Source organism: Bos indicus, chromosome 14, assembly GCF_029378745.1.
Source record: "Bos indicus isolate NIAB-ARS_2022 breed Sahiwal x Tharparkar chromosome 14, NIAB-ARS_B.indTharparkar_mat_pri_1.0, whole genome shotgun sequence".
NCBI classification, from domain to species: Eukaryota; Metazoa; Chordata; class Mammalia; order Artiodactyla; family Bovidae; genus Bos; species Bos indicus.
In genome coordinates this window covers 1,839,181-1,857,202 of record NC_091773.1, presented here as the reverse complement: position 1 = coordinate 1,857,202, position 18,022 = coordinate 1,839,181, and the positions used below count along the sequence as shown (strand labels likewise).

At 62.0% G+C, this 18,022-nt stretch overlaps 1 protein-coding gene across 3 annotated transcripts; it reads right to left on the bottom strand.

Annotated features, from left to right (window-relative positions):
* Positions 1 to 11,224: 11,224 nt before the first annotated feature.
* Positions 11,225 to 17,608, bottom strand: JRK (Jrk helix-turn-helix protein). 3 transcript variants are annotated; one of them, XM_070802316.1, is made up of 3 exons: positions 17,544 to 17,608; positions 16,809 to 16,855; positions 11,225 to 14,502 (listed from the first exon to the last, which is right to left on the bottom strand). In XM_070802316.1, exon 3 carries the CDS (start codon positions 14,140 to 14,142, stop codon positions 12,556 to 12,558), a length of 1,587 nt encoding a protein of 528 aa, XP_070658417.1. In that variant the 5' UTR covers positions 14,143 to 14,502; positions 16,809 to 16,855; positions 17,544 to 17,608; the 3' UTR covers positions 11,225 to 12,555. The 3 variants fall into 3 exon arrangements, with proteins under 3 accessions (XP_070658417.1, XP_019829173.2, XP_019829174.2); XM_019973614.2 differs by lacking the exons at positions 16,809 to 16,855; positions 17,544 to 17,608 and adding an exon at positions 16,632 to 16,686; XM_019973615.2 differs by lacking the exons at positions 16,809 to 16,855; positions 17,544 to 17,608 and adding an exon at positions 15,344 to 16,625.
* Positions 17,609 to 18,022: the final 414 nt, after the last annotated feature.

The following is an 18,022-nucleotide window of genomic DNA, read 5'->3' as shown; positions in this document are numbered from 1 at the left end:
GTGGGGCCTGGGGAGCAAGGCTGTGTGGCTTTGCTGTTGGGAGCTGGAGAATGGGGCCAGGAGGCAGAGGTGTGGGGCAGGAACACCGGCCAGGGCCGAGGACACCCCTGTGCCTGCCGCTCGCTGGTCAACGCCCCGCACGGCAGCTGGAGCCAAGTGTCCCCTCTGCTGGGCAGGCGCCCTGGCCGGGAGCTGGGCACCCCCTTTCCGCACCCCACCCCCACTTCTCCTTGAGGCGTCTCAGGGTGGCGTCCTGCGGACCCCTTGACCCCACTGACCCCGCCATCCTCGGCGCCCTGAAGGGTGGACAGCCGTGGAAGGTGGGGAGGAAAAGGGCACTGGGCTGCTGGGCACGCTGGTCCGCACAAGGCCCCGGCCAGCCAGCTGCCCACCACACCACCTTGTTCAGGTGACGGAGGTCTGCCCAGTGTCAGAAGCTAAGCACAGAAGCTCAGCCAGGCTCACGGGGCATCTACATCCCAGCCCAGAGTCACCACCTCCAGGAAGGCTCCCCGGGCTCCCGATGCGTGAGCCTTGTCTGCCCTGGGCCCCTGTTGGAGCCCCTGAGCGCAGCATCCTCCCACCTGTGCAGTTTGTAGGTGTGTGTGAGTGAGCGTCAGAGTGTGAGAGTGTGTCAGTGTGTCAGTGCGTGTGCTTCCTGATCTCTCTGGACGAGGCGTGCTCCAGCTGGCCAACGGCCAGGCCCTGAGCTTGCTCTAGACACACGGAGTGGACAAAACGCCCTGCTCACTGCCCGAAGAGACTCTGCCTGCTCAGCGGTGCGCCCACACCCCAAGCGTGCTGGGGCCAGCAGCCCAGCGGGGTCCTGCGGGGCGGGGACGCCAGAGTGTGAGCAGGACGACAGGGGTGTGGGGGAGGTGGGAGGGCCGCTCTGAGAGCTCATGTAGGGGGTCAGGATGAGAGCAGAGCCGGCTCCCGGGCGGGGGGCTGGGGGATTGGAATCGTGCAGCCGCCCCCTCCCCTCTGCCCACTGCGGCACAGCCGGGCTGCGCACAGCCCCCACCGCCTCCCTGGACCCCCAGGGGCCCAGCAGAAACCCTGAAGGTGGCTGGGCCCTCAGCCAGGATGCGGGGTGCACTGCCAACCGGCCCAGGGAGATGTCCCCAGAGCCGGGTGCCTCAGACGCCCGTGCCAGGGAGCGGGTGGTGGCCGCTGCTCTGCCGTGCTCTGCGTTCCCATTTACATCTCTGAGCCAGCGCAGTGCGCCAGCCTCCACCACTCAGTTCCGGGGCCATAAAAGGAGTGGGGCTGAGAATAGCTCGCTGTGACGCGGGGAGCTTCCCCACGCAGGTGCAGGCGGCGCCGCAGGCGGGCGGAAGGCAGGCTCTGTCCCAGCTCCGCCCCCGCGCGCGGGAAACGGTGGCGGCCAGCCCGGAGGAGGCCCAGGGTCCCGCCTCCATTCTCCCTGTAGCCTCTCCTTCCCTGCCCCTGGGGCTGGGGCCTGAGCCCCCTGCCCTTGAAGCCACCCGCACCACGCGCGCGTCTCGTCCACGCCCCCGGTCCGGCCGAGGCCTCTCCTGGGCTCCTGATCCACAGCTGCACGCCTGGTGCAGCTGCAGGCCCCTTGCCCGCCGAGGCTGGCATCGCCCCACTCCCCGCCCTGGGGTGTGGTGCCTCCCTGTCTGCTGCCGGCCTCTCAGATGCCAGTCACGGCCGCAATGACCTCTGGCCCCAATCTCCACCCGGCCTGTCCACGGCTCAGCCGCACCTCCCTGGGCCTCTGTCTCCGGGGCACCGTCTGTGCCCTCTGGCCCTGTGCCCGGCCGTCACTGCCAGGCAGCTCTTACCAATTCTGAATAAAGGGTCTGTGCTTGTGTTCTGCCGCAGACCCCACCCGCTGCACAGCAGTCCACCTGCCAGGGCCCCCATCCTGGTTCGGGGGTCTCTCTGGAAAGAGGGTCGACATGGAAGGCGTGTGGGAGACAGGGCCTCAGTGCGTGCCGAGCATCTCCCTGCGCCTTGGAACACAGCTGGGTGCTCACTGTCACCCATTTTACAGACGGGGAGCTTGAGGTGCAGGGAGGGTAGGGGATGAGCTTGGGGAACCAGCTGGTGAGCACATGACTGAGTCTCCTGGCCCCAAGGCCGATCCCCATCCTGCCATCTTCCACCACTGGCCAGGTGCAGGGTCAGGCTACCCGGACACCCTCTGAGCCTCAGTTTCTTCAGCTGATGGGCAGGTGGCCCCTCGGAGGTTCAGGGTAAGGGGCTGGTTGGCAGGACAGCCGACACACAGCCCATGTTCCGCGTTCTTGGTCCTGAGTTCTGTGTGTGGATCTGGAGGTGCTCCCCAGGGTGTGGGGGCCACAGCAGCGGGAGGCGGGGCACTCGGGGGAGGGGCTGGTGACCTCCGTGACCTGCACACAGCACGCCTGCCTCCTGGCCTGGGGACACCGGTCCGACCCCCACAGGCCAGGGTAGATCCCGGACCCCTGGGCTCTCCCTGCCGCCCTGGCACAGTGCCCCCTCCCCGCTCCCTCCCTCCCTTTCCTGGCTGAGCTCCAGTGGGAGGGTCAGAAATAAACCAACATGGTCGAGGAGTGCACAGCCCAGACCATCACGGGCGCCCCCACCCTCCCCCCACTGCATGGGTTCTCAACACACACTTGCCCGTCCCTGCCCACACAGCCTGGGGATCAGGGCCCTGCTGGGGTTGGGCAGCACGTCAGAGGATGGGCCCCTGAGAGAGGAACTGGGCCTGGGGCCAGGGCCTGAGGGCGCAGGCCAGGCTGGGCCAGCTGTCCCGGGCTGGGTGCCGCCCACCGGCTCTGGGAGCAAGCCTGTCCCCACCCACCCGAGTGCTGGCCCCGGCCCATGACTGCCCTGTGGACAGGGTGCTCCCTGCAGGGAGGGAGCCCTAGGACCCCTCAGGTCTCGGGTGGAGGCTCTCCCTGCTCTGCTGGGGCCGCCACACCTCCCACCACCCCCGCCTGTGTGTGGCACCCACTGGCCCCAGCCCCTCAGTCCTCCTGCAGACAGTGGTCATTGTTGGCGCGTCCTTGTCCACCTCAAAGGAGGCCAGCCCTCCTGGGGGCACCTGGGCTGGGGCTGGGGAAGAACCCTGGGGGGACTGGAGAGGAGGGGAGCAGGAGGGCCCAGGTATGGCCTCTGGGGGCAGTGGTCCATTCCCCAATCCAAGGTGAGGATAGGGTCCAGCGCCCTGGGTTGCCCCCCACCCTCTCCAGCCTCAGTGCCCCATGTCCACAGACACAGACCGTCTGAGCTGAGAAGCAGGGCCTTTCCACAGACCCCCGGCCCCCGCGGCAGGCCTGAGGGCCACTCCTCTAAGGGCCCTGAACAGACCACTTCCTGGCAGGGGTCTGCACTAGCTCCCCACCCTCGGCCCTGACAGTGCTGCCCACCCCAGAACCAGGCTGTCCTGGGGCCCCACGTGCCCCCACAGGGGTGCCTCAGGGGCTTGGCTCCCTCAGGGTTGGGGTAGAGCCTGGGGATCTGGGGAGCCAGACGGCAGCCCCACCCCTGCAGGGTCAGGACCCCCAAGTGCGGCCCTCCTTCCCAGGCCCTGCTCCCCACCCAGCTCAGCCTGGGACCTATCCAAGCCAGCCCATCAGCAGAGCGGACTCGTCCGCCCAGGAGCTTACCACCCACTGCCCGTGTCCATGGGCAAGAGCAGTGTGGGGAGCCATCCATCTCCAGCCGCCCCAGCCCCTGCCGGGGGAGCTGGGTGGAAGCAGGCCCTCCATCTACCATCTAAGCACCGCCTGAGGAGCTGTGCCCCCTGAACTGGGCAGGCAGACTTTCCTAGATAAACATAAAATGCCATGTCAGGAGCCCGCATCTCAGTGTCTCCCCTGGCAATATGAGAGGGAGCCTGGGGAGGCAGGAGGTGGCTTCCTGGAGAGCCATCCCAGACAGGCCTGCAGGCTTACCCACCACGTGTGGCCCCTGGTGCCACCCTCAGCAGGAGGCATTCATTTAAGATCCATGGCCCAGGCTGTCTTTGCTTCTTGCCCCTTGACGTTCCAGTCACGCGCCCTGCTTGTCGCTATGCCCTGCAAAATTGAGGAAATCAAGGACTTCCTGCTCACGGCCTGGCGCAAGGACGCCAGGTCTGTCAAGATCAAGAAAAATAAGGATAATGTGAAGTTGAAATTTTGATGCAGCAGATACCTTTACACCTTGGTCATCACAAAGAAAGAGAAGGCAGAGAAGCTGAAGCAGTCCCTGCTCCCAGGTTTGGCAGTGAAAGAGCTGAAATGAACCACATATCCTGCTTTGAACTGTATTAAAAATTTTTAAATTCTCAAAAAAAAAAGATCCACAGCCCACAGTCCAGGCTCTGAATTCCAAGTGTCCCACTTGTAAGTTGTGTAATCATTGTCACACCACTGTCTCCATGGCCAGCACCAGCACCACCATCACCGTCATCACCACCACCATCACTGTCATCACCATCTCTACCACCACCACCAGCACCACCATCACCACCACCATCACTGTCATCACCATCTCTACCACCACCACCACCACCACCACCACCACCATCACCACCATCACTGTCATCACCATCTCTACCACCACCACCAGCACCACCACCAGCACCACCACCACCACCATCACTGTCATCACCATCTCTACCACCACCACCAGCACCACCACCACCACCATCACTGTCATCACCATCTCTACCACCACCACCAGCACCACCATCACCACCACCATCACTGTCATCACCATCTCTACCACCACCACCACCACCACCACCACCACCATCACTGTCATCACCATCTCTACCACCACCACCAGCACCACCATCACCACCACCATCACTGTCATCACCATCTCTACCACCACCACCAGCACCACCACCACCACCACCATCACCACCATCACTGTCATCACCATCTCTACCACCACCACCACCATCACTGTCATCACCATCTCTACCACCACCACCACCACCACCATCACTGTCATCACCATCTCTACCACCACCACCAGCACCACCATCACCACCACCATCACTGTCATCACCATCTCTACCACTACCATCACCACCACCACGATCATCACCACCACTATCATCACCGTCATTACCACCACCACCATCACCACCACCATCACTGTCATCACGATCTCTACCACCACCACCACCACCACCACCATCATCACCACCATCACTGTCATCACCATCTCTACCACTACCATCACCACCACCACGATCATCACCACCACTATCATCACCGTCATTACCACTATCACCATCACCACCACCACCACTATCATGACCGTCATCACCACTACTATCATCACCACCATCACTGTCATCACCATCACCACCACCACCATCACCGTCATCACCATCTCTACCACCACCACCATCACCACCATCACCACCACTATCATCACTGTCATCACCACTACCATCACCATCATCACCATCTCTACCACCACCACCACCACCACCACCACTATCATCACCACTACCATCACCATCACACTACCATCACCACCACCATCACCATCACCACCATCTCTGCCACCACCACCATCATCACCATCACCAGTACTATCACCATCACCACCACCATCATCACCACCATCACCCTCACCATTCCCAGTGGGAGTCAGTTCAGGTCTCTGTAACAAAACACCACTGACTGGGCAGCTTAAACAACATTTATTTCTTTCTTGCAGCTCTGGAGGCTGGCAAGTCCAAGATCAGGGTGTCAGTCCATCAGGTTTCTAGTGAGAGTTCTCTTGGCTGGTAGATGGCTATCTTCTTGAAGTGTTCTCACAAGGCCCTTTCTTGGTTTGTGAGAAAGGGGAATTGAGAGCCATCATCCTCTTCTGATATAGGCATTAGTCCTATTGGAAAAGGGCCCCACTCTTATAACATCATCTAACTTCAATTACCTCCTGAAAGCCCTATCTCTGAACACTGTCATGCTGGGGCTTCATCATATGAATGGGGGAGGGACACAGATCAGTTCACATCACCTGCCATCCTCAACATCGCCACCACCGATACAACCACCATCTCGCCAACCACCACACCATTGACACCATGCATTCCTCATTGCCCCATGCGCCACCACCAGTGCCCTGGCCACCATGCCACCTTCATCCCCGCCTTCTTCCATCCGGGTGCTCTAACTGCACCACAGACAGGGTGGCTTGCAAGCTACAGAAATTAATTCCTCACCATTGTGGAGGCTGGAAATCCCAGGTCAGGGTGCTGGAGTGGCTGGGTTCTGGTGAAAGCCCTCCTGGCTGAGGACGGCAGACCTTGCTACATCCTCACATGACCCAAGAGGCGAGAAGCCCTCTGGGGTCTCTCTTTTAAGGGCATTAATCCAATTCAAGGCTCCACCTGATCACCTCTCAAAGCCCCCGCCTCCCAACACCATCAGCTTGGGGGTTAGGATTTCAGTTAAATCGGGGCGGCGTATGCAAACATCCAGACCACAGCAACCCCATCACCAGCGTCTTCATCCAGCACCACAATTGGTCATCTCTGCCACAACCACCACTATAACCACCATCCTCACCAGCATCACCGTCTCCGGAGCCTCACTGCCAAGTGGCACCACACCTCCTGGCCAGGCCCCCTTCCTGGATGGTGGGGCAGGTCAGACACCTGAGGCCAGTGGACGGCAGCCACCCAAGGCCTCATGCCGTCCACTGAGGAGCCTCCCAAAGACAGCTGGACTCCATTTTCCTAATTAGGGAATGTCGGCCAGTGGAGCGGCAGGCTCACTGAGCACGCCAGTGACATCACTACTCTGCTTTATTAATAAAAGGGGGGGACGGACGCCCACTCACTGGAGACTGCAGCTGAGCCTCCTCTGAGGAGAACCCTCGGGCCCACGCTGCTTCCTGAGCTAACAGAGGCCTCCTTAGACCCTCTGGCTGCCCCTGGCCCTTTCGCTGCAGGGGGGCCTCAGCTCTTGCCGAGCTGCTGGCCCGGCTGCAGGGCTGCTGCTCGGAATGGGGGGAGGTGGAGAGTGAGCCTGGGGGCCCGGGGCCAGAACCTGCACCCAGACTACCTTGCATGTGCTCCAGGGGTCCTGATCTGGAGATGGGGAGCAGGCCTCCTCCAAGGCTTACTGGGAAGCCGCAGAGATGTGGGCAAGTTGACACAGGCTTCCACCCTGCCAGGTTCAGACATAGAACACAGCGTCTCCAACACAGGGAGCCCTGCCTGCCCTCAGTGGTGGCCAGTGTCTCGGCACCTGGAGGCCTGAGCTCATGCTGCAGCCTTGAGGGACAAGGGCACAAAGTCTGCCCTTCGCCTGCTCCCCAGCCCCTTGTTCCTCACACCTGTCCTCTGGGCCCCACCCTCAAAGTCAGGGTACCAGAGCCTGCAGAGGGACCCCCACAGGTGAGTCCCATGCTGCCCTGGGCACCATGGTCCCCCTCCTCCAGGACGCCAGCCTTTTGCTCTCCAGGTCCCTTCTGTCCTCCCAGCACCCAACTCTGGGAAGCTCCCCCAGGCCCTGGGCTGCAGGCTGTCTGGACAGGGCTGGCTGGCTGCAGGCCCCAGAGCGAGCACAGAGTCAGGTTGGACAGGGAAGTCTCCGGCCTTGAAGGATGCCTCCAGCAGGCTCTTTGGGCTCCTCCCACTCCAGGACCTACAGCCTCCTGACTCCTGCAGCCAGAGATGACTGGCCTCAGCTGGACTGGGAAGAGCCCAGGACCCCAGCAAGGGATGGGCAGAGGCAGGACAGGCAGCTGCCGGAGGACGGGGCTGCTCTGGAGGGGCCCTGACCCTGGCTCGGGTGTGTGCCTGCCAATGGGGGACACAGAGGGGCCTGGCATAGCCCTGAGGCACCCCCAGGAGCTGCCCGAATGCGCGGGGGTCTGCCCTGGGGGAAGCCCAGCTCTGACATTCACACCTCTCCCACCTGCCGTGAGTCAGCCACACAGTCACTCTCCGCCCCGGGACCACTGTCAGCAGGGCCTGGAGCCAGGGCAGAGGCGGGGGTGGGGGTGGGGGGTGTGGTCACAGAGCGCGCCACGTCACACGTTGGGGAGGAGGGGCGAGGTCACAAAGCTCTCACCTTCCCCCAGGGCACAAGTGAGTCCCACACATGGTTCCAGGCTCCCTGGTCTTGCCCTCCTTGGGAGCTGAGAGAGCACACGAGCCAGAGTGGGGGCTCAGCCCGCAACCAGGGTCAGGACGCAGGAGTGGGGCCAAGGACTGGGGCTCAGTGAGGGACCAGCGTCAGGGTTCACCCAGGCCATGCACGGCAGACCCCTGGCTGCTCAGGAACCCTCCAGCTCCTTCAAGGTTCTAGGTTGGGGCTGCCTGCACTCCCTAGAGTTTCCCAGAAGGTGCTACACAGCCCCCAGAGACAGACAAAGCAAGCTCCTTGTCTGAAAGGGTCTGTGGGGCTGTTACAACTCCTGGCAGCTTCCACATCCACACACGCCCTGTCCCCAGGCCGGGAGACCATCCCTCAAGAGGGTGTGGCAGAGGGGTGACCACACATCACAGCCTGGCCTGTGGGAGGGGAGGGGCAGCCAGTGATGCCCAGACTCCAGCCACCACCCGGAGCCCTCTGCTGGGCCTCTGGCCTCTCCTCACTCCTCACTGCAGGCCAGTTCCAGGCCCAGGCCCTATTGCTGGGCTTGTGCGCCTGCTAACACTGCTAGAACGATGCGGCCATCCTCCACCGAGCCTGGCATCTCCAGCCCTCCCTCCTGGCACTGCCCAAGGAGGCCCTCCTGCCCCAGGCCCACAGAGGTGGGCACACTGACTGGGAAGCCTGTGGCCGGCAGCGGGCCTCTGGACGCCTCCGTGAAATGGGGCCGTCATGAGGACCGTCCACCCACCTGGACTGGCCTTCTCCACCTTCAAGGGCTGTGCGCCCAGCAAGCCCGGGTGGGTGGGTGGGAGGCGGCAGGTGCTCCAGCCGAGATGGAGGCCCAGGCTGCTGCCCCAGCCAGTCTCCAGTTCCGGGTGGGGAGACCACACCGCTCTGAGACCACCCGGGCCTCAGAGCATCTCCCCCCATCCCGAGCAGCAGGCCTGCAGCTGGGCCAGCAGCTCATCAAGAGCCGAGGCCCCTCCTGCAGCAAAAGGGCCTGTTCTTTGGATGGCATCATCTCTCAAGCGCTATCAAGATCACGCTCTTTCTCCCACGAGTTCACATCTACTGCTGGGCCCTCTGGCCAATCTGTCATGTTACAGTACCTTTCAATGCCAGGATTTCCATGTTTTTAAAAACAGCTTTTTATTTATCATCTTTTTACTGATTTCTCTACTTACTATCTTCCTTTCCCCCATTTCCTTCTTCAATCTTAGTTTCCTCTAGTTCTCTGACTGCATCTGTAATGATCAATTTGAAGTCTTTCACTGTTAAAGCCCCCTTCTCACTCCACCACCTGCATTTCAGGAGCATGGTATGTGGTCGTGTTTCCCTGTTTCTTTGTATGTTCGTAATGTTGGATTGGAAACTGGTCCTTTTAGGTAATGTGTCATACCAGCTCTGGGTACTGGTCACCCCAGACTGGGACTTGCCTTCTCTACTTTGTGTCTTGCTGGCTGGCTCTTCTTAGGGGCTCCCCGTCCCTGACAGAGGCTCTGACGCTCCTTCCCAGGGGCACGGCCTCAGGAAGGCCCACGGCCCCCCCCACCCCTCCCACCCCACTCCATGGCGGTGCTTTTGGCAAAGCTCTGACTGTGTGGTCCCTGCCTGCACCCAGCGGTTAAACTCCACTCACAGCTGGCCAACTGCTGTTTTCAACGATGCCCTGGGCAGAAGCTGCTTCTCAGACCAATCCCATTGCACCTGGCTCCTCTGAAGCAGATACTGAGGTCAGTGCTGGGGATTCCCCTGACCCCAGGGGGCCTGCAGTCCAGACTCTCTCCATGACATCCGTCTCTTGAGAGCACCCTGGGGTGGGCCCCGCCACGCTCTGCAGGAGACACAGTCAGCTCCAGCAGCAGCACTAGCGGCGCTCCTGCAGGCCCAGCCCGCTTCTCCCCTGGTGAAGACCTCTGAGCACGCTCGCTGCTGGAGGTGAGTGACGGCTGAGTGCTGCGAGGAGGGGGCAGCGGTCCAGGCCTCCGGGGCCAGCCCCTCAGCGTGGAACCGCCACACGGCTCACCCCGGGCACCTCAGCAGTCTGCCTGCGTCTTTGTGGAGACAGCCGTGGAGAATGTGACTCATGGACAGCGCGGCCCCCCAGAAGCCCTTCTTGGGAGACCTGTGCTCCATGGAAGCAGGTCAGGGTCTGTCTGACCACCCTTGGGCCTCCAGATGAGCTCGATGCCCAGCACACAGCAGGTACTCAGGAACGCTATGCCCTGTGCTGGAAGCACACTTATGCACCAAGGAAACCCACTGCAGCTGGTGTCTGTGCAGCTGCCGGGCAGGCCCTCGGGGGTGAGTCCTGCTTGCCCTGTGCCATGGCCTCCCAGGAACAGAAGCAGCGCGAGTCCCTTCCTCCAACCCCCCTCCCTCCAGAAATATCTGGCTACTATGGCCTCGAGCTGCCTCCAAGGGGCTCTGGCTCCACCCCAGGGAAGCCTGGCTGACAGGTCCAAGCAGGAGCTGCAACCAGCTGCCTTTCTGTCCTGCACCCACCCACCCATCAACCCCCCTGCCCCCACCACCCCGGCCATCAGAGCTGTGGGTGCGCAGGGCAGGGCCTCCTGCTTCCCACCCCCAACAGGAAATGCAGGTGAGGTGGGCGGTTCACCTCGACCCTGCAGGCCAGATCAGCCTTCTCCATCTGCACAGCCTCCAGGGCCTCCCACACTGAAGGTCTAACCAGACCCCCGAGGCCCAGTGCAATAGGGGAGCAGTGGTTCGAGAAGGAGCGCCAAGGACAAGCTCCCTCGGCCAGTGGTGATGGCTGCTTACTGACCGGCCATGACACAGTGGGGACGGGAGCAGGCTGTGTGGGCAGGACGAGAATCCAGCCCAGGGGCTACGTCTGGTGGGGACCGAGCACCCCCAGGGGCCTAGGAAGCTGGCCCACCCCCAGCACCGTCCTGAGGCTCCAGGCCGCTGGACTGGGGCTGGCCGTGGGGAGGGTCTCCGTGTGTCCATCCCTCACGTCCAGGCTGCTGCCCCGACATCTGACCCTGCTACATGCCCACAGCACAGGGGACACACGAGTGCAGAAGGGGTGCGAGTGCACGCTGCACAGCTGTCGCCCCCACACGTGCGGGAGACCGACGTGACGGCTCAGCAGGAGGCGGTCTGGCCCAAAGAATCGGCAACGCCACTTTGAAAATGACCTGTGCTTGTTTCACAATCTTCACACACGCGTTTTCAGCAGGAAACACGGCTCACAGAGCAGTGGCAGGCCAGCCATGACTGTCACCTCAGTGTTTGGAAGGACGCAAAGACCAGAGAAACGACCACAAACCAAACCCTCGCCTCCCCTCGGCTCTTGCGGGAACAAGGGTGTCTCAGTGCGATAAATAACAGGAATGAAAACTGTGTGTTCAATCAGCTGCCCAAACAGAAGGCAAATGCTGAAGAGCCCAGAAAAGGATGCCCACTTCCGGTTCATTCAAAGAGGGCGGCCAGGCTGCCCAGGGTGCTCCGTCTGCTGACAAGCGACCAGGCTGGCCAGGGGCGCTCCGTCCGGTCATGAGTGACCAGGGGCTCTCTGTCTGGTGATAAGGGACCAGGCTGGCCAGGGGCACTCCGTCTGGTGACGAGCGATACAGAACAGAGGCATCAGAAGCGTAGGGAGCACAGCGAGTCTCCTGGTACGGGTCTTTACAAGAGCGGCCCCCACAGTCAGCTTTCCCCACGTGAATCACTATGGGGCCAACAGCTCAAAATGAGAGTTCCGACGCTGCTAGGCATCTGAGCAGCTCCTTTTACTGTTCTTGTCACATCACCTAAGACGAACTTCTGAACGTCTGGTCCAGTTTTACTAATGCAGAGGCTGTAAATGCAAGTTCTAGGGACTGAGGGACTATGGACCACGTACAGGACTTGGAGCCAAGATGCTCAAACACTGGCAGCGATCTGGGGCCCCACACTGCGGCAATGGGCTCCCCAGTGGCCCGCTCCTGCTGGCTCTAACAACTCTACCACTGCATCCTGGGGCCCGAGGCCCAGGGCAACTTGGAAGTGACGCTCACTCTGCCAGGAGAGCTGACGACTGACGTGGGGACAGGGCCTGCAACGCCACAGGCAGGGGCCACCCGGACTCTCATTCACAATCAAGTCCTACCCTCAGTGACCTGCCTGACCCAGGGCTGGCCCCCAGACCTGCATACAGCCCCAGGGCGCAAGCAGGGGGCCCTTGGGAAGTGTCAGCCCCATCAAGCAGCAGTGGGGACCGCAGTCAGTTGGCTGAAGGTGGCCCTTCCCCGCTTGGACAGACAGACATCCCTACCCTTGCACACTGCAAGGCTCAGGCAGCGAATACAAGCTGGGTGGTGGCCCCTGGAGGTTCTGGGACATTTTGGGTCTGGGTGGGCCCTTCAGGAAGACCTCCTCGCACTCAGGTGGCAGGACAGAGCACACGGCAAAACCTCGACGGGGCAGGCTGTTCCAAGAAACGTGACCCCGAGATCGCAGGTCAAACCTCACTGCCTCACGCCTCGCCGGCCGTGGACGAGCCGGGCAGTGGGGAGCAAGGCTGGGTGCCGCAAGGCCCAGGGCGCTCCCAGGGCGCCTCGAGCTTGACCGCGGCTGCGGGGGCCCCGCCCCGCTGCGCCTGCCACCGCCTGCTGAACACGGAGCGCAGCGCGCGCAGCTGGCCCAGCTCCTGCACCGAGAAGCAGGGCTGTGCCTCTGCGAAGCGCACCAGGGCATCGAAGGACACCGCCGCCTGCTCCCAGGCCGCCCTGTCCACCCCTCCAGCCTCTGCTGGCTCCAGGCTCCCCGAGGCTGCGCTCCCGAGGTGGGCCGGGGCGCCTGCTGTGAGCCCGGGGGTGTGTGTGAAGGCCTGGTCAGGGGGCTTAGTCCTGAGCCGCTCGGGCTCCTCCTCAGAGGATGAGCCCTCCGTGAGTGCAGCCTCAGGCCACAGCTTCCTCCAGGCCCGGCTGAGGACGGCGCCCGGCACCGCGTCCCAGGCGCAGGCCACGTCGAGCACGGCGTCTTGCACGCTGCAGCGTGGGGCCAAGGCCTGCAGCCTGCCGCGGGGCGTGACGAAGTTCCTCATGAAGTCCCTCCGAATGCCCTGGTCCATGGGCTGGAGCAGGGCGGTGACGCTGGCGGGCAGGAAGATGGTGAACACGTTCTCCGAGGCCAGCTCAGCCTCGCGAGGGTGGGCCCGGGACCCGTCCAGGAGGAGGATGGCCTTGCTGTCCTCTGGCAGGGCCATGGCTCGGAAGTGCTCCTTCACTGCGGGCACGAAGATGTGATGGAACCAGTCAGCAAAAATCTCCTTGTCCACCCAGGCGCTGCCTTGGGCCTTGTACACAACGGGCAGGTGCTGGAGGCCCTGCACCGCCTTGGGGCTGCCCCATTTCCCGACCACCAAGGGTTTGATCCTGTGGGAGCCCGTGGCATTGGCGCACATGAGGACGGTCAGCCGGTCCTTGCTCTGTGTGGGCCCAGGCGCCGACCCGCCCTCTGGGCTGGGGCTGGGGGAGCAGCGCCAGAAGAGGCCAGTCTCGTCAGCGTTGTAGACCTGCTCCGGGGACAGGCCATGCTCGGCGGTTAAGCTCCGGAAGAACCCGCAGAACTGCTCGGCTGCCTGCTGGTCGGCCGCCTGCTTCTCGCTGGACGCATCCAGCTTCTTGATGCCGTGTCTGGCCTTAAAGCGCCAGAGCCAGCCGCCAGAAAACACGCAGGGCTCGGTCAGCTGCATCTGCTCGTAGAAGTCCTTGGCTTTTTCGATGAGCATGGGGCCCGAGACGGGCACGCCCTCAGACCGCTTCACCAGGAACCACTCGTACAGCACGCGGTCCAGGTGCTCGAGCTTGGGCGTGTGCAGGGTGCGGCGCTGCGCCAGCGCCTTGTCCGAGTCGGAGCTGGCGAAGAAGCGGAGCAGCTGGGCCTTGTGGGCCCTGATGTCGTACAGGGTGGACATGCCCACGTTGTACTCCTGCATCAGCGCCCGCCTGCTCTCACCCTTCTCCAGGCGCCGGCAGATGTCCATCTTCTCCTTCAGGGTCAGCACCACCCTCTTGCGCTTCTCCCCAGGGCTCCGCCCGGCAGCCGGCTTGGAGGCCATGAGGAGGGGGCTCGTCCCAGCCAAGGGGTCGCGCCTGGGCAGGGGCTGGCGGCCTTCCTGCCGCTTCCTCCCCCACCCTCGCCTGCCGGTGCTGACGAGGGCCAGCACAAGTCAGGGCCCCTTCTTGGCTCCTCTCTCAAGCTCCAGCAGCTTCCCAACCCTCTCTGAAGGGGGACCAGCGTCAGCCACCCTGGGCGTTCCCACGGCTGGACCTCTGGCCTTCTCTGCAGGGATGGTGGCAGCGACTCCCCTCAAACATGGACCGGAGAGTAGAGGGCCCCTGGGAGCTGGTTTCCAGCTAATCGAGGTCTCGCCGCCTGAGCCATGGGGGTCTCTCTCTCGCACATGGTGCTTTATCAGCTGGAAAGCAAAAGGGGGAAGAAAGAGAAACATCACAGGGCACGTGCCTCGGCCTCGCAAGCACGGCCTCGGCACTTTACCTGCGCTGAAGCAGCCACTGGCGGGGTCTGGGGGACAATGAAGAGAGCTGCCGGCGGTGACGCAAGAGGCCAGCTCGGGGGCTACTGGGCTCACTGGCTCTTCTCAGCTTCCACGGTGACCTTGGAGTCGCTCGCTACAGCTCCAAACTAAAAGTGGCTCTCGGGTGCAATCTGACCTCCCAGGAAAACGTGACGGGTGAGGCTACTGAACAAAGCTGGGGTGTCACCAAGCGCTGGGAGGTCCCACATCCAGACTCAACTTTCCCTCCACAGTTGCTCACTGGGCCACCCGACATGAGCGCCTTCATAAAACCCTCGTTCCTTAGAGAGCGGCTGAGGCAGGGGCAAAGGAGCTGCAGTGGGCAGGGATTCCTCTAGGAGTCTGGGGCTGCGGAGCCTGCAAGCCTCTACAGAAACAAGTCCCTCAAGCCCTCTCTTCAAGAGTAGGCTACAAACTCCTTCTAGAAAGATAAGCTCAGTGGGCCTCAGGCTCCTCCCAGAGCCAGGAGGGGCTGCCAGTCTCTCAACTACTGGTCCCCACAGCCTCGGACACCTCTGGTCACACAGTCACATATGAGCGTGCAAACAGCACTCACACCCACTCTGACCTGGGAGTGACTGCCAGCACGTCCCACCGCAGAGAGGCAGGCAGCGCTCACAGCCACTCTTCCAGGCGGGACCCCCACCTCACCTCCCTCCCAAACCCTCACGTGTGGCCCCACCCAACTTCATGCTGTGGGTGAAGCCACAGGACTACTCACATGTGGAATGTACAAAAGCAGCCCTTTGAGACCACAGCTCAACACAAGTGAAGTGTTTTCAGATGTAGCAAGACTCCCAAAAACAAACACTAGGCCTGTCAGCAGCCAGCCCCAGATTCATCCTTTGAGCCCTCTGAGTCAGTCTCCTGGGCTGCAAAGTGGGGGTGCTGGTCCTTCTGGGACCTGTTTTCATCCTAATGGCTGTGTGACAGTGTGACTGTGCACTGCCTGGCCCCATGAGGAGCAGAGGGGATGAAAGGCCAAAATCCATCCTCAAGAAGACGTGTAGTGCAAAACCACTGTAAAAACCAGGAGGAAACAGGGGGCCCCAGTCACGTCGGAGGGACTGACACTAAGCACAACAGGAAGGAGGAGGAAGGACCAGAGAAGGGGACTCAGTGCCAGAAACTGCTCACTGGGTGCCTGACACGAGGCGTGTGCAGCAGGAGCTAGAACACACCGGTCCTGCTGGCGAGGCAGAAACTTCCTTTAAAAGTGACATGCAGGTATATTACTTCTGAAGCAACTTACGCTAAAAGGTACCATAACACGGCAAGAACAATGAAGACCGTTTGCGGCCTCGCTGTGGACATCCTCCTGTGCCATAGGGGAGGGTAGGAGGGGGCAGGGGGCAGACTGTGGGCAAGAGAGAGAGCAGCGAGGCACCACCTGCATGCGGCCCCTTCCTGCGAGCAGGGAGTGGCTCGTCCTCAGAGAAGGCCTGCGGAATTCAGGGGGAGCAAGTGAGAAAGCACCTTTCTTTGGGAGCAGCCAACAGCGTGAGGTCGGGGCAGGGGTCGGGGGTTGACTATCGGGAGAAGTGCTCAAGACACACGTTCTGGCCCGAGGAAGGGCTGGAATCCTGGGAGGGAAGAGGGGCTGAGCAGGGGTCCGCGCTCAGGCGAGGACGTCGGCACACCCTGCAGGGAAGCGAGGCCGTCGTGGGCGCAGTTGTGGGACCCAAGCCTGGGGCAGCCTAGGGCAAGGGACCGGCTCGGTTAAGAGACGAGGCCTGTTCTGAGAACGCTCCTATTCCGGGGACCACGTCTGGGGCAGAAGGGCAAAAGCTAAAAAGAGAAGAAAGAGGCCAGGGCTCAGGCCGGCTCCTTCCGGGGGAAAGGAACTCGGACGCCGGTCCCGCCTCGGGCCGGAATGCCGGCCCGGCTCGGAGGGAGGCTGCGGAGGGACCAAATCAGTTCCGGGGGACCCAGGAGCGCTCCGCACCAGCAGCCAGGCCCCGAGTTCCGGCGCCCGCCTCACCCGCCACACCGGCCCAGAGCTCGCTCACCTGCGGACGCCTGGCCGCCGCCGCCGGCCGGAAGCGCCCCGCCCCGCCCCCCGCCGGCCCGCGGCCCCCCCAGCCACTTCCGGGGCGCTCTAGGCGTCTCGGAGGACTCGGCATCTCTGTGGTCTCGCGGGCGGCCGGAGCCTGCGGCTGGCTGCCCGGGCCGGGTGGTGACCGTACCTGTGTGTTCGGTGATGGGTGCATCGCTGGGCGAGGGTGGCAGGAGGCTGCGGATGGGGGAAAGCAGTGCTTGAGCCCCTCCCTTTGCGAAGCCCAAAGGCCAAGGCTGTTTTTCTCCTCCCCAGCCTCCACTAGAGCCTCCCGTGTGTTAGTCGCTCAGTTGTGTCCGACTCTTTGCGACCCCATGGACTGTAGCCCACCAGGTTCCTCTGTCCGTGGGGTTCTCCAGGCAAGGGTACTGGAGTGGGTTGCCATGTCCTTCTCCAGGGGATCTTCCCGACCCAGGGGTCAAACCCGCGTCTCCTAGCTAGAGCCTCATCCTCCCCTAATTGAGACGATTTGGATGAAAAGACTTGAAGCCTTGACGCTGTAATGAGTTGAGATTTGGGGACCTTGGGATGGGGTGAATGTATTTTGCATGAGGGGCAGAGGACGTCCGAGCCCGAATGCCCAGAGCCCTGTGTCACTGGGTCACCTCACTTGTTATCAGTGACTGTGGATGCTACTGAGTTACGATTCTTGAGGTGGGAGATTATTCCGGTTATCCCATGGGCCGGGTGTCATCCGTCACAGGCTCCTCATGAGGAGGAGGAAGGAGGCACAGGGCTGAAGAACCATGGGACCATGGGAGCTGAGCCAGAAAAGGAGATGTGAGGCCAGACACAGGAGGAAGGGGCCGCGAGTCAAGGAATGCAGAACTTCTAGGACTCGGAAAAGAAAAGGAGGCATTCTCACCGGAGCCTGCAGAAGAACCAGCTCTGTGGACACCTTGAGTTCAGCTCTAAGACTCATGTCAGACTTCTGACCTCCAGAACTGCAAGATGATAAATATGTGTTGTTTGAAGCCAAGTTTACAGTCACTTGTTATGGTGGCCGCGGGGAACTTAGATGGATTTTCATAGCTTCTTGCCTTGGCTCCCAGGATGCTCCCACCCCTGGTCCTCCTTCCTCACCCTCTCCTGCTGATTGCCACCTGGCCAACTTCATCTCTGGCTCTCTCCTCTCTGTCCACACCCACTCCCGGGGTATCTCCTCCAGCCTCACGCTGTGCCTATCAGCAAAGGCAGGCGGCGAAATGTACGCCTCCTGCCAGGACCCCGCCCACAAGCTCTAGCCGCGTGTGCCCTACCCAGCGCCCAGCGTCCCCTCATAGCCTTCTAACGCACTGTGAATCAGCCATCTCTAAACCTGGGTGCACACCCCTCCCGCCCCGC